This window comes from Staurois parvus, unplaced genomic scaffold, assembly GCF_062004578.1.
Source record: "Staurois parvus isolate SC_StPar_1 unplaced genomic scaffold, SC_StPar_1.0 ptg000068l, whole genome shotgun sequence".
NCBI classification, from domain to species: Eukaryota; Metazoa; Chordata; class Amphibia; order Anura; family Ranidae; genus Staurois; species Staurois parvus.
Genome location: NW_028317864.1, coordinates 6,363,707 through 6,378,289, shown reverse-complemented (window position 1 = coordinate 6,378,289; position 14,583 = coordinate 6,363,707). Strand labels below are relative to the sequence as shown.

The 14,583-nt window shown below is 44.2% G+C and overlaps 1 protein-coding gene across 1 annotated transcript in view; it reads left to right on the top strand.

Moving 5' to 3' along the window:
• The window catches only part of LOC149469515 (torsin-1A-like), a 36,112-nt gene that overhangs the window by 6,525 nt on the left and 15,004 nt on the right, over positions 1 to 14,583 (top strand). Inside the window, exons 2-3 of the mRNA XM_089669069.1 lie at positions 1,159 to 1,424; positions 12,335 to 12,510. Of these exons, the coding sequence (XP_089525195.1) occupies positions 1,159 to 1,424; positions 12,335 to 12,510 (442 nt within the window). The remainder of the gene's footprint in view (positions 1 to 1,158; positions 1,425 to 12,334; positions 12,511 to 14,583) is intronic.

Here is a 14,583-nt window from a genome sequence, read left to right as displayed (position 1 = left end):
CCTGTGGCAGCAAAGCAGCCCCAAACCATGATGCCCCCTCTGCCATGTTTTACAGTGTGGATGAGGTTTTGATGTTGGTGTGCTGTGCCTTTTTTTTCTCCACACATAGTGTTGTGTGTTCTTCCCAAACAACTCAGTCTTGGATGTACTCCATTCTTGTGCAATGTTTTCCTTATTGTAGATGTGTCAACAAAAATGTTAGCATGTGCTAGAGATTTCTGTAGGTCTTTAGCTGACACTCTGGGATTCTTCTTTACCTCATGCAGCATTCTGCGCTGTGCTCTTGCAGTCATTTTTACAGGACGACCACGCTTAGGGAGAGTAGCAACAGTGCTAAACTTTCTCCATTTGTAGACAGTCTGTCTTACCGTGGACACATTAACATCAAGGCTTTTGGAGATACTTTTGTAACCCTTTCCAGCTTCATGCAAGTCAACAATTATTGATCGTAGGTCTTCTGAGAGCTCTTTTCTGCAAGGCATGGTTCACATCAGACAGTGCTTCTTGAAACCAGTAAACCCGAAACAGGTGTGTGTTTTTTAAGGGCAGGACAGCTGTCAGCAACACATCCAATATCATCACACTGATTGGAGTCAAGGTTGGCTCACTCCTGGCTCCAATTAGCTCTGGGAGAAGTCATTAAGCTAGGGCCTCACATACTTTTTCCTCCCTGCACTGTGAATGTTTACATGTTATGTGCAATTAAACCATGGCAACATCTAATGCTTGTATAGTATTATGTTCAGCAGACTGTGTTCTTCTATTGTTGTGACTTAGATGACGTTCAGAGCACTTTTTATGCCCAATTCATGCAAAACGCCATGTAATCCCAAGGGGTTCACATACTTTTTCTTGCAACTGTATTGTCACTCTTGACTGTTTCCTTAGCTTAGTTAATTGTCCAGATTGTGTGCACATCAAGGGCATTACTGGAGGCCTACATCAATGGGAGGCGACACGGCAGGCTACTTTTTGTGTTTTTAGAAGGCAAAAGGCCGAGTTATGACATTGGAGGTGAGTAAGAAAAATTCTCTTAATGGTTGGGAGAAGGAGAGGAGGTTTATAGGAAGAAAGATGTACCTGGACTGTTTTCACAGACTATTATGTTCCCATTTTAGTAGCCTGGTACTCCACTGTAACACTTTTTCTTTTTATCAGCTTTCCAGGAAGACTTGGGAAATAAACTGTTTGGGCAGCACCTGGCCCATGACGTCATCTTCCGAGCAATCACAGGGTTTATGAACAATGAAAACCCCAAAAAACCCCTGGCTCTATCCCTGCATGGCTGGACCGGCACCGGCAAGAACTTCGTTAGCAAACTCATCGCAGAGAACATTCAAGAGAAGGGGATGAACAGCAAATACGTCCATCTTTTCGTGTCAACTATGCATTTCCCACACAACAACCTAATTCATCTCTACAAGGTGCTCTTTCTTCTGTAATGCTTACTCTCAAAACTTCACAATTAAAAAAAATCTGTTTATTAGGGTGAAACATGTAACATGTTGCCAATGTTGCAGCTGCTGCCCTGTACAAGCTGTCACTTTTTAAAAACAGCGTGGCCATGTGGGGCTCCGCCCACACAGCCATATCATTCATTCACAGTGTTCTGTGAATTAATGAACTGCCAAGTCCGGACAGCCTTAGCGGCGTTTGGCTTGCCCGTACATCCCTGACAGGTCTGCAGGAGACCTGCATGGCACCTGTGATCTGATGATCACTGGTGCAATGCTTTTACAGGCTTCTGTAACCAATAATAATAAATGCACATTCTTTTTACCTGCAAAAAAGTGTGCATTTATTATTTTTGGTCAAAAGATGAACTTATCCTTTAAAGCAGTAGTAAACCGCATTTAAAAGAAAAAAAAAAAAAGAATGTCATAATGTGCTAGAATGGACCACATATTAGCACTTTATGGCAGACTTACCTGTGAAAGAGATCGCTCTAGTGGTGCACTTTCACTGCTGACAAGGATACCATCTTCATCTGGTCTTCGTTCTGGGTTTGTTGTCTTTGGCCATTTGAATGGTCGAGCTGGGGTGACTTCACTGCCATGCTTGTGCGTGAGCTCACTGACACAGCACAGCTCTCTTAATGAATGGCATGCCGTCCACTGAGAGTGCAGTGTGCATGCTGTGGTCTCCTAAATGGTGTATGTTTAGGGGAATATTAGTTTACCTACACTTAGTAAAAAATAGGTTTAGAGGTTCAAATATAAATTACTGTATCACCCAATATATGGCTTCCATCCAGTAGCCAAAAAATATGCAGACCAACAAAGAAATTTGTGAAAAGAGATTCACAAGAAAGCGGCTACATTATGGACAGAATGTGATACTCAGGAAAATTTCCAAAAATGATGCTTTATTACACATTAATAATTGACAATCGGGCAATCGCCCTGGTTTACCATCACCTCAGTATGAGACAATACACACAGACCTAAAACCATTTAAAATCACACCAAGACCGGTCTGGATATATGTGCTGCAAAGGCTATGACAACCATAGTCTAGAGCAGCAATGGGCAAACTACGGCCCGCGGGCCGTATACGGCCCGCGGGCCGTATACGGCCCGGCGGACCTTTTAATCCGGCCCGCGGAGCTAGGCTCCCGCAAGGCCAGTGGTCGGCAAGCCGCGGCTCTTTACAAATTTAGATGCGGCTCTCCTGTGTGCCGGGCGCCCGCTCCCCTCCCTCCTCTCCCCTCCTCTCCTCTCGGATGGCCGCCCCCCCTCTCGGACGGCCGCCCCCCTCCCTCCTCTCGGACGTCAGGACTCTGCAGCTGTCAGGATGTAGGCGGGGCAGCCAGGATGTAGGCGGGGCAGCGTGACGAACTCCTCTCACAGTCCTCCCTGAAGACCAGAACGGCGCGGGAATACGAGAGGAACGCGCGGACCAAAGGTAAGTGAATTGACACAGGGGGGGGACTTACTATATGGGGGACTTACTATATGGGGGATGAATTACTATAGGGGGGACTTACTATATGGGGAATGAATTACTATATGGGGGACTTACTATATGGGGAATTAATTACTATATGGAGGACTTACTATATGGGGAATGAATTACTATATGGGGGACTTACTATATGGGGAATGAATTACTATATGGAGGACTTACTATATGGGGAATGAATTACTATATGGAGGACTTACTATATGGGGGATGAATTACTATATGGGGGACTTACTATATGGGGAATTAATTACTATATGGAGGACTTACTATATGGGGAATGAATTACTATATGGGGGACTTACTATATGGGGGATGAATTACTATATGGAGGACTTACTATATGGGGAATGAATTACTATATGGAGGACTTACTATATGGGGGATGAATTACTATATGGGGGATGAATTACTATATGGGGGATGAATTACTATATGGGGGATGAATTAATATGGGGGATGAATTACTATGGGGGATGAATTACTATAGGGGGGATGAATTACTATATGGGGGACGAATTACTATATGGGGGACGAATTACTATATGGGGGACGAATTACTATATGGGGGACGAATTACTATGGGGGATGAATTACTATATGGGGGATGAATTACTATATGGGGGATGAATTACTATATGGGGGATGAATTACTATGGGGGATGAATTACTATATGGGGGATGAATTACTATATGGGGGATTAATTACTATGGGGGATTAATTACTATGCTTACTATGGGGGAATATTACTATACTTACTATGGATGACACATACACATCATTCATCTACTCTTGGTCCGGCCCCCGGGTCCAATATATGAACCCATTGCGGCCCTCAAGTCAAAAAGTTTGCCCACCCCTGGTCTAGAGCATTTGCAGCACTGCACATTGGTTACACTCCCTATAGGAGGTGTTTTCAAAAAATTGTACCATAGGTATATAATATCACATGCTATGCATATTAGCAAATACAGTTTCCACGTGGAGAGAAACATAACCCTAGGCCTATACAAGGCAATGTGGGTAAAAAAATTGAATGAAAAGAAGGGGGAATAAACCCCAATAATGTAATAATGGATTCATGCAGTACAACCCTATAAAGGCACATGTGGTTGGGGCCCATCTGCCCGTGGTAGACGCAAATAGTTGCAAAGATTCTTATAGATGAAAGAGTCCCTGTTGATGTCTTGATGGAGAGATGAATACAAATAGCAGAGGCCTGCTTTATATGGTTTCTTCACCACGACATGTGGACTGCAAACCACTTTAATATTTGAAATAGAATGAGGCCCAATGGGTCTTCCGCCTGTTGCAATATATGTTGTATATCTTGCATCTAGATAATGCATCATAATGTCCCCATCCTGAAATAAGACAAATAATATGAGGATAGTCACTCTGGGTACTCTCACTCTGATGTGTATATATAGTATAAGTAACAATCTTAACAATTAACAATTCTTCGTTAATCTTGTAACAGTCCACTCACCACCTGTGCCATGGGTAGTAAAAAAAAAAATAGAAATATCCTTCATAAGTACTGCCATGTTGATCCAGGGAACTACCGCTTACATCAGCCGACATTTCGCGGGTTCCGACCTCTCTATGGTGCCTGTACAGCTTTTGCATGACTCGTGGCATGTGAAAATGGCTGCCTCCTTGTAGGTCGGCGTGCATATCGCCAATGCGCATGACCGGAAGTGACGTATCTGACGTATGACGTCAACGCGTTTCGCCGTTGGGCGTATCTTACTCAGCTTCGTCAGGACCAATGAGATTCCTGCCTTTCAGCTTCCTATTTATAGTGGGTTTAAACCCACCCACATATGCAAATTATTAACCTGCAGCTATTCTCAATGGGAAAAAGGCTAATTACTTAGCACAATAGCTGGTCATTTATCACTTTTAAAACAACAGGCAACTGGACACATCAAAGAGAGGAAAGGCTTATCATGTTCTATTGACATTAAAGGAGATAAATAATTACCGCAAACTCACCAAAAAATGGCGATATTAATTAGGAAATCCCTGTATAAGGCTATTTGACCAAAGATACCTGGAGATCACACTAAACATTTATTAACATACAGCTATTCTCAATGGGAAAAAGGCTAATTACTTAGCACAACAGCTGATCTTTTATCAAATTTAAACCAACAGGCAATTGGACACATCTATAAGAGGGAAGGCTTATCATGTTCTATTAACATTAAAGGAGATAAAAAATTACCGCAAACTCACCACAGATGGCGATATATAGGAAATCCTTGTATAAGGCTATTTATCCAGAAATACCTGGAGATCACACTCAACATTTAACCCCTTTGGGAACAATGTATCAAGTTTATATATCCAGTATTTTTCCTTTCTTAATAATTCTTTATTAAAATCACCTCTCCTTTGAGGGAAATGTAATGCATAGAAACCTACACCCCTGGCCATTGTATTGAGTACGTGTGTCTGTGTATATATTTATTTGTGTGTGTTATAATTTCCCCCCATCGCCTTTCAGCACAGCTCCTGGAGAGTGCAGCTCAACCCATAATCACAGGAAACACCGTCGCATTTAAGAGTCTGCCTGTTCCACCATGCCCTCAGTTATGGTGTTTCCTCTGCCATGGTGGAAGCGCTGCAGGAGCCTGGATTATGGGGGGGAAGGGGGGCTGGGGGGCCTGTGCTCTCTGCAGTGGGGGGGGTAGTCCTTGCCATGCATTTTGGTGTGTGTGGACCAGCCTAGCTCCTTCCTCCGCCGTTTGAGGGGGGGTGCCAGCACCTTCTGTCCCCTTCCAGCTCAGTGGAGCGATGGCCAGCCAGGGGGTCCCTGCTGTGTCTCTAGTGCTCGGAGGGGAGCGAGTCTCCCAGTGTCCGTGCCATGGGAAGCCATCAGTTGGCTTCCTGCAGTGTTTTACAGTCCTGGCCAGTGAAGGACACTGGAACTGGTGGGCGAGATTTCCGGCGGGGGCGTGGCAGCGTTGGTTCTGGCCATTGAAACGCAAGGGGAAGAGGCAGGTCGGCAGGTGCTTCCAGTTTCAGGTCACCAGCGTTCTGGAGGACGGTGGGAACTTCAAAAGTACCACAGGTCCCAGCAAAGCTGCACACTCTGCAAGATGGAGGAGGCATGGGGGCCCAGCGGATAAACTGCCGACACTCCAGCCAGGCTCGCAACAGAGTACCTAGTCCAGTCCTCTGCCATCCGCCTCAAGCCAGGTGGGAATCAGCGATTCAGAAGAAGAAGAGAGAGAGCATCCTTCTCTCCCCCAAACATTCGGATGAAGAGGAAGTGAGGAGCAGGTTGCAAGATCATCTAGATATAAGCTATTGTTGGAGGAGGTGGACAATTTGCTGAAAGCAAAAGGTACCAAGGCCTGGAACAGGCTAAACACAAAGTCTTTCCAGTCCATCAAGTATTATTAGATTTTACAAGGAAGGAATGGAGGGATCCAGAAAGGAGTTTCCCCTTTTGACGAAGACGAGTCACTTTTATGGAACAAGAAACCTAGATTGGGTGTGGCTTTCTCACAGGTTTCCAGGTGCACTGACTGGCTTTTGAGGATATGGGCAACCTGAAGGATGCAATGGATCAAAGGGCATACTCTCTCCTTAAAAAAGCATGGGCCCTGACCAACCTCAAGCCAGCAATGGTGGTGGCAAGAAATTTGGAGTGCTGGTTAGATCAGCTGAGGGATCATGTTGAGGTAGGGACCTCCAGGAGAGAGCTTTTGGAGTCTTTCCCGGTCTTCCTAAAGGCCGTAAAGTATATGGCGGATGCATCTGCGGAGTCTATTAAAATGACAGCCAGGTCCTCGGCATTGATAAACTCTGCCAGGAGAGAGACATCTGGCTTAAGACCTGGTTGGGGGACATGGCGTCTAAAGTGAAGTTATGCAGGTTTCTGTTTTTGGGGGACCTGCTGTTTGGCCTAGATCTGGAGTCGGTGTTGGATAGAATGGTGGATAAGAAGAAGGCTTTCCTGTCAAAAAATTAGAAACAGCTGGTCAGGAAAATGTTTTTGTCCCTTTTCACAAACCCAGAGAAATAAGGAACAGACCCAGAAAAGAAACTGGAGGTTTGAAAAAAAAAAATAGAGCAACTGGCCAAGAGCCAATGACATTTCTATTCCAGTGGGAGAGAGGCTTTGGGCCTTCTTCTCACAATGGGAAGAAACAACATAAAGTGCCTTTGTCAGAAACATCATTGCCCAAGGGTACGGCCTGGATTCTCCCGGACCCACTGACCAGCTTTTATGTAACCAGTCTCCTACGGGAGATCATGAGATGGCCTCAGCAATGACGTCCCTTTTGAAGGAACTGATGCAGCAGGAAGTCATCATTCAGGTGCCAAGGGAACAAGATGTTCAGGGGGTTCTACTCGCACATTTTTTAGTCCAAACGCTCTCGGGGAAGTTCTGTTTAATTTTGAATATAAAAATACTGAACAAGTCCATTCAGTACAAGCACTTGCTCATGGATACAATTTTTCAGTGAGGAAGCTGCTATCCCAATGGTGCTTCATGGCGACCATCGATCTGGGGGATGCTTATCTGCACATTCTGCAATCTTCTCAAATATTCCTCCGGCTGGTGGTCATTTTGGGAATGTGCATCTGGCACCTGCAGTTCAAGGCCCTACCCTTTGGCCTGTCATCTTCTCCAAGGATGTTCACCAAAGTCATGGCAGAAGCACTAGAACCTCTGAGGTTGAGGGGGATTTCAGTGGTGCCATATTTGAACGACCTGCTCGTGTTTGCGGAAACCAAGGCGCAGATGCTGTTGAATCTTCAAGTGACTAGGGCTCCTCTGAGAAGCTTAGGATGGCTCTTGAACCTGGAGAAATCCAACTTGATTCCAGCCCAGAGCGTAAGGTGCTTGGGATATACCATATTGATAAAGGAATGGTGTAGCGCTGTGTACACTGTGATATACTTGAAATTAATAATAAAAGGCAATAAAGATGTAAATTTAATGATGTGACACTGTATATGATCAATAAAAAATGTTAATCAGCCAGCTTAATTTCAAATATATAAATTGTAATATGATCCAAACAAATAAAATGCATAATTGTGACTAGGAGACAATTAAAAGTGAAATAGTGACCAAATCATACACCGTGACAATAAATAAATCACAGAGTCCCAGGTATAAAGATAAAATAAAAAATCTAGATTTCAATTCTTCATCTTTATATATTTTGCGTGCTCAGAAACTTATGCCAATCTATCAGTCACCCAGATAGGCCTGAAGAAGTCACGTGGCAGCGTGACGCAACACGTCGGACTAGAGCATGAAGACGTCATTACGCATGGACGGCAGTCGCCATCTTTGGACTCCTTGAATGTACACCTAACTGTGGGTTTACACAGTACATGCCTGATGGGTCTGTGACCCTATTGTAAATTGTGAGTAGCCTTTTGGCATTGTAGATTTCGTTAACAAATACAAAAATACTACACTATGGAAGTTCTCTTTTTTTAACTTTTTATATGAGCCTTTGAAGTTTCCCTAAAGGTGTTGGACCATTTAGTGATTGATCACGGCGGGAGCTGACCCTGTGCCCACTCAGAGGGAGAGATCCATCCTGCCTGAGATCATCTGGTGATCCAATATTCTATGACTGCTTGGGGTCAAATTTTTGAGGTCCGCGCAGATGGTGACGGATAGATTGGCACAAGTTTCTGTGCACGCAAAATATCTGAAGTTGAAGAATTGAAATCCTAGATTTTTTTATTTTATCTTTATTTATCTTTATACCTGGAACTTTGCGATGTATTTGTCACGATGTATGACTTGGTCACTATTGATTTCACTTTTAATTGTCTCCTAGTCACAATTATGCATTTTATTTGTTTGGATCATGTTACACTTTATATATTTGTAATTAAGCTGGTTAATTAACTATTTTATTGATCATATACAGTTTCACATCATTAATTTATATCTATTCACATTTTTAATGCTCTTTATTATTAATTTCAAGTATATAACAGTGTAAACAACACTACACCATTCTTTTTATCAATTTGTTATACATCATAGTAAAGAGTATAGTTGGCAGCGCATGAGTCCCCCCCACCCCCCACCCCATTCAGTGGGATATACCCTAGATTCTGTACAACAGAGGATATTCCTTCCAGAGGAGAAAGTAGAGCAGATTCAGTCGGCCCTGAGTTGGATTCAATGCAACCTGTCGGTGTCGGTCCAAGTGGCTATGTCGGCCCTGGGACTGCTTACTGCATCCATCCCGGCAGTTCATTGGGCCAGGTTTCATTCCCGCCCTCTCCAGTGGGACATCCTGCAAAAATGGACATACTAAGATCCGCTGGACAGACCTATATAAATCGCTTCAAAGGTGAAGAGGGTGTTTTGGTCGTGGCGAGATCCGACCAACTTGGGGTCTGCCATGGTACTTTTCTGCGGGCCAAACACCGAACGACAGATGTAAGTGCATGGGGTTGGGGAGCCAACTTTGGAGATCATACAGCACAGAGCATGTGGTCCAACGCGGAGACCAGAAAGTCCTCAAACTCGAGAGAGTTGAAGGCCATCCAACTGGGTCTTCTTTCTTTTCAGCAGTCGGTAAAGGGGCAACACATACAGGTCCTCTCGGACAATACAACAGCTATGGCTTACATTTCAAGGCAGGGGGGCACAAGGAGCAGGGGACTGCTGGAGTTCACACTAGAGATCCTGTCTTGGGCAGAAAAGAATTTGGCCTCCCTCTCAGTCATTCACTTAAAGGGCTCGCAGAATTGGCTGGCGGACTTTCTGAGCAGAAGCAAGGTAGTAGAGTCCGAGTGGAGCTTGAATCAAGAAGTCTTCCAGCTCATTTCTATAGTACTTTGAAAGTTTCGAGCAGGAAACAGCAAATCTAATTCTGATAGCACCCTACTCGCCAGAGAGGCCTTGGTTCTCAACACTTCTAGACCTATCTTCCAGACCCCCCCTGGAAGCTGCCAATCAGGAAAGATTTGCTGGTTAAGGGGCCAGTTCTGCATCCAGACGTGGAGCGATTCAACCTAACAGCGTGGTTCTTGAGGAAGAACTTCTAAGGAGAGAGGGGTTATTGGATAAGCTTATTGCCTCCTTACTCTCAAGCAGGAAAGAAGTAACTAGAGCGATATATCTGGAAGTGTGGAAGAGGTATAATTCCTGGTGTTAAGAGAATGGTTTCCAGGTGAAAAGAGTCGTGTCAGTCCTGGAATTTTTCCATGAAGGAACGGAGAAGGGGTTAGCTACAAGTACCCTTAAGTCACAAGTAGCAGCTTTATCTGCATTCCTGGAGAGAAGGTTATCCCAGGAGCTGCTAATTATTTGATTTTTTTTTTTTTTTTTTTTATTTTTTTTTTTTTTAAAGCCTTGGCCAGGACCAGGCCAGCTTCACTTAAAGTTTTTCCCAAATGGGATTTGTCTTAAGTTCTACAGGGCCTCACAAAGAAACCGTTTGAGCACCCTAGAGGAAGCTTTGAATTAAATCAGTAGCTACAAATACAAGGGGTGCACCGAAATGAAAATTCTGGTGCCAAAACCGATCTGATTCCGCTTGGCCGTCGTACAATAGGCATGCTGGGAAGAAGTTAAAGGGTGTCAGGTGCGCAGGCTGTGCATGCAATGGGTGTCACGACCCCCTTGACACCCATTTTATGTATAGCCTGCGGCCCCTAAAACCAGCTCCATGCATAGCCTGCTTTCCTCACAATGCAGCTAACTTAAAAGCATTCCAGCTCGGTCCATCAAGCAGTGCAGCCACTAACACTGCGCATTCGCCAAGGCACAGCTGCGCCTCCCTCCTGCAGGAGGAGGTGTCAGCGCAACCCACATCTCTCCCCGGTCAGAACGGAGCAGGGCAGAATCAAAATGCAGTGGCACTCTCTTAATCTCCTCTCCTCTACAGCACTGGCCAAAGGACATTTTTGGCACCTGTATGGGTTTGTTTGTTTTTTTTATATCGGCAAAATGCTAATATTGCTTATTTCGGCCGAAACAATTCGGAAACCGAAATTTTGGTGCATCCTTAACAAATACTGTATCTGCTGACTTTTAATATAAGGACACTTACTTGTCCAGGGATCCAGCGATGTTCTCACTTGAGCCGATTCTTCAGTCGGCTTTGAATACAGGAGCCAGGTTAAGAGAAACCTGCAGTGAAGCCTTTTGGTTTCACAGCCGGTTTCTTTCTGTGCGTGCCATGCTGTGCTGTGTGACTGGTCTTCTGGAACCTGTGTGTAACCCAGAAGGCTGTTGGGGGAGGAGGAGGGGCAAAATAATCGCCGCTGCGATCTTACCCAGAAGGGGGAGCGGGTACCTGTCAAAACCAGGTACCTGTTTCCCCCCCCCTCCCCCCCAAAAAAAAGTGCCAAATGTGGCAGTGGAGGGGGGAGGATGCAAACAAGTAGAATTTCCCCTTTTAGGTGAAGATTTGCTTTAAAGTGTTGCATAAACCCTTCTATCTGCTGAGGACGGTGCCCTCTTAGCCTCTATCTAGATTTGTATTTGCCATGGTACTGTACCTGTAATCAGTTGATACCAACCATTTGAGGCCATAGAGGATGACATAAGCACACTGACAATTGTGACTTGCACTACCCGGCCATTTTATTAGGTACACCTGTTCAATTGCTTGGTAACACAAATTGCTAATTGGCCAATCACATGGCAGCAACTCTGGAATCCAGACACTTGGAACTTGTTAAAGTTCAAACCCAGCATCAGAATAGGGAAGAAAGGGGATTTTAGTGACTTTGAACATGGCATGGTTGTTGGTGCCAGACGAGTATTTTAAAAACTGCAAATCTATTGGAATTTCCACGCACAACCATCTCTAGGGTTTACAGAGAATGGTCCAAAAAAGAGAAAATATCCAATGAGTGTCAGTTGTGTGGACGAAAATGCCTTGTTGATGTTAGATGAGAATGGGCAGACTGGATGCTGTGACATTGAGATGGTAGGGTCAGAATTTGGCATAAATACCTTGAAAGCATGGATCCATCCTGCCTTGTATCAACGGTTCAGACTGGTGGTGGTGGTGTAATGGTGTGGGGGATATTTTGTTGACACTAGCAAGGTGTACATAATAAAGTGGCCGGTGAGTGTGTGTCACCAGTTATGCTTTGAACGTAGTATACTGTGTGCATTGCATTAGTAGGCAAAGTGTAAATGAAAATATTACAGGAAGCCACATTGTTATATTTGAGGATTTGATAACATACATTAAACATTTGTAACTCAAGCTTTCTTTTCGGTAAATATTCAAAAACACAATTAGTGGGTTTAGTTCCACTTTAAGGTTCTTAAGATGTTTGCAATCTGTAACCATGTAGCATTTGGTTGATGCAGTCCTGTGTTAATATCCAAGGTTTTTTTTTTTCATCTTTCAGGATCAAATACAGTCTTGGATTCGTGGAAATGTCTCCAGCTGTCCTCGATCCATATTCATATTTGATGAGATGGACAAGTTGCATCAAGGGCTTATTGACACAATCAAGCCGTTCCTGGACTATTATGAGCAGATTGACGGCGTGTCGTACCGTAAAGCTATCTTCATTTTCCTCAGGTATCAAGAAAAGAATCCCTTCTTACTGTGGATTAATTTTCAATTTCTGGATGATTAACTATTTAAGGCAATTAAAAAAAAAAAAAAAAAAATAATCAAAGCTTGATTTTAGGCTCATCCTCCTATCACAATGCTGTTTCAAATAAACACACGCACGCACGTTTCTTTTTTTGCTTTTTTTAACCACTTCCCGTCCGCCCTATAGCAGGTATACTACTACAGGGCGGCATTGGTACGTGAAATCACCTGATTTAGCATTTCTGGGTAGGGGGCACGTGTGCGCCCTACCCGCACTGCCATTCGCGGCCGTCAATCACCAGGTCCCGGCCGGTGATTACTCGCCGGCGCCCATTGATTGCCAAGGATCTACGACGGGGGGGGGGGAGAGAACTGTTAGTAAACAAAACCGTTCTCCTCCCTGTCAGCTCATGCACACCGCTTTGAATGGCTGTGTGCTTACAGTGAAGCGCAAACACACAGCCCCATAGTAAAACATAACCAGCACACAGTTAACCCTTCGACTGCCCCCAGATGTTAACCTCTTGCTGTCCAGTGCTATTAGTACAGTGTCAGTTCTTTTTATTAGCACTGATCACTGTATTGGTGTAACTGGGGGTGTCAGTGACACCAAGTCAGTTCCCCCCCAGTGTCAGAATGCCTGCTGCAGTTCCGCTATAAGGCACTGATTGCCGCCATTACTAGTAAAATGTAACTTTCGCGTAAAGCAATTAATTTACACGTATTGTTTTTTTTAGTAAAGACGTAGCAGAATACATTTTGGCCTAAATTTATGACAAAATTAGATTTTTTTCAAAAAAAATTTTACTGGACATTAATAACAAAAAGTCAAAAATATTGTTTTTTTTCTTAACATTAAAACCGCTCAGGCGATCAAATACCACCGAAAGAAAGCTCAATTCGTGGGAAAAAAAGGACGTAAATTTAAGTGCAGTGTTGCATGACCTGTCAGTTAAAGTAACGCAGCGCCGTAACGCAAAAAATGGCCTGGTTAGGAAGGGGGGTAAATCCTCTGGAGGGCAAGTGGTTAATATTCAGCAGATACAAATATCTGTAGCTGCTGACTTAAAAATCCGATACTTACCAGTGCCTGGGGTCCAGCACTATGTTCTTCCAGCCGGTTCTTCTTACCGCTGTTGGTCCTTGGTGCTGCCATTGTAGATACAGGAGCCAACCGTGGCTTCCTGAGGAACACCAGCTGGCTTCCCATTTCACATGTGTGAGCGCTCGCAGTACTTTTTTAATGGTTCTGCAGCTTCTTGTGACATGTAACATGTTTCATGAAACTGCGTGAGAGGGGTAAGGTATGCCATCCTCACCTAGGCAAGAATTGAGGAAAATGGGAGCTGGTACTGAGAATTGGTACTCTCCACTCCAGTACCCCCCCCCCCCCTCCCCCTTTCACAAACCAGTATGTGGACCCTTCTTAAAAGGCGGCACTAGCGTTGGAACCTGGCAGGTAAATAACTGTGACAACTAGTGGGCTCTATTTCTGAAAATACTAGATGCCTGGCTGTCATGCTGACCCTGTTTTTTTTGTCTGAGTCTATGACAAGGAGCATGTGTACAGATATGGACCTCTGATTACTCTTTGACTTCCTGAATCTGCTTACTTGTGCATCAGTGACTTCGATAATATTAAAGCCAGTATATGATCATAAGAGCCATGGAACTAGCCAGGTGGATTTGATTTAAATCACTAGTCAGTAAGGCTTGATTTAAATCCTAGGTTTCTACATAAAGACTAATTCTTGCTGGTATAACTTTAATATGCAAGTAGATGAAGATTTTTAGAATAACTTTTCATATTACCGTATTTTTCGCTCCATAAGATGCACCTGACCATAAGACGCACCTAGGTTTTAGAGGCGAAAAACAAGAAAAAAAAATATTCTGAACCAATGGACTGCAGACACAGTACAGGGGATGACCAGAGACTGCGGACACAGTGCAGGAGATGACCGGAGACTGCGGACACAGTGCAGGAGATGACCGGAGACTGCGGACACAGTGCAGGAGATGACCGGAGACTGCGGACACAGTGCAGGAGATGAC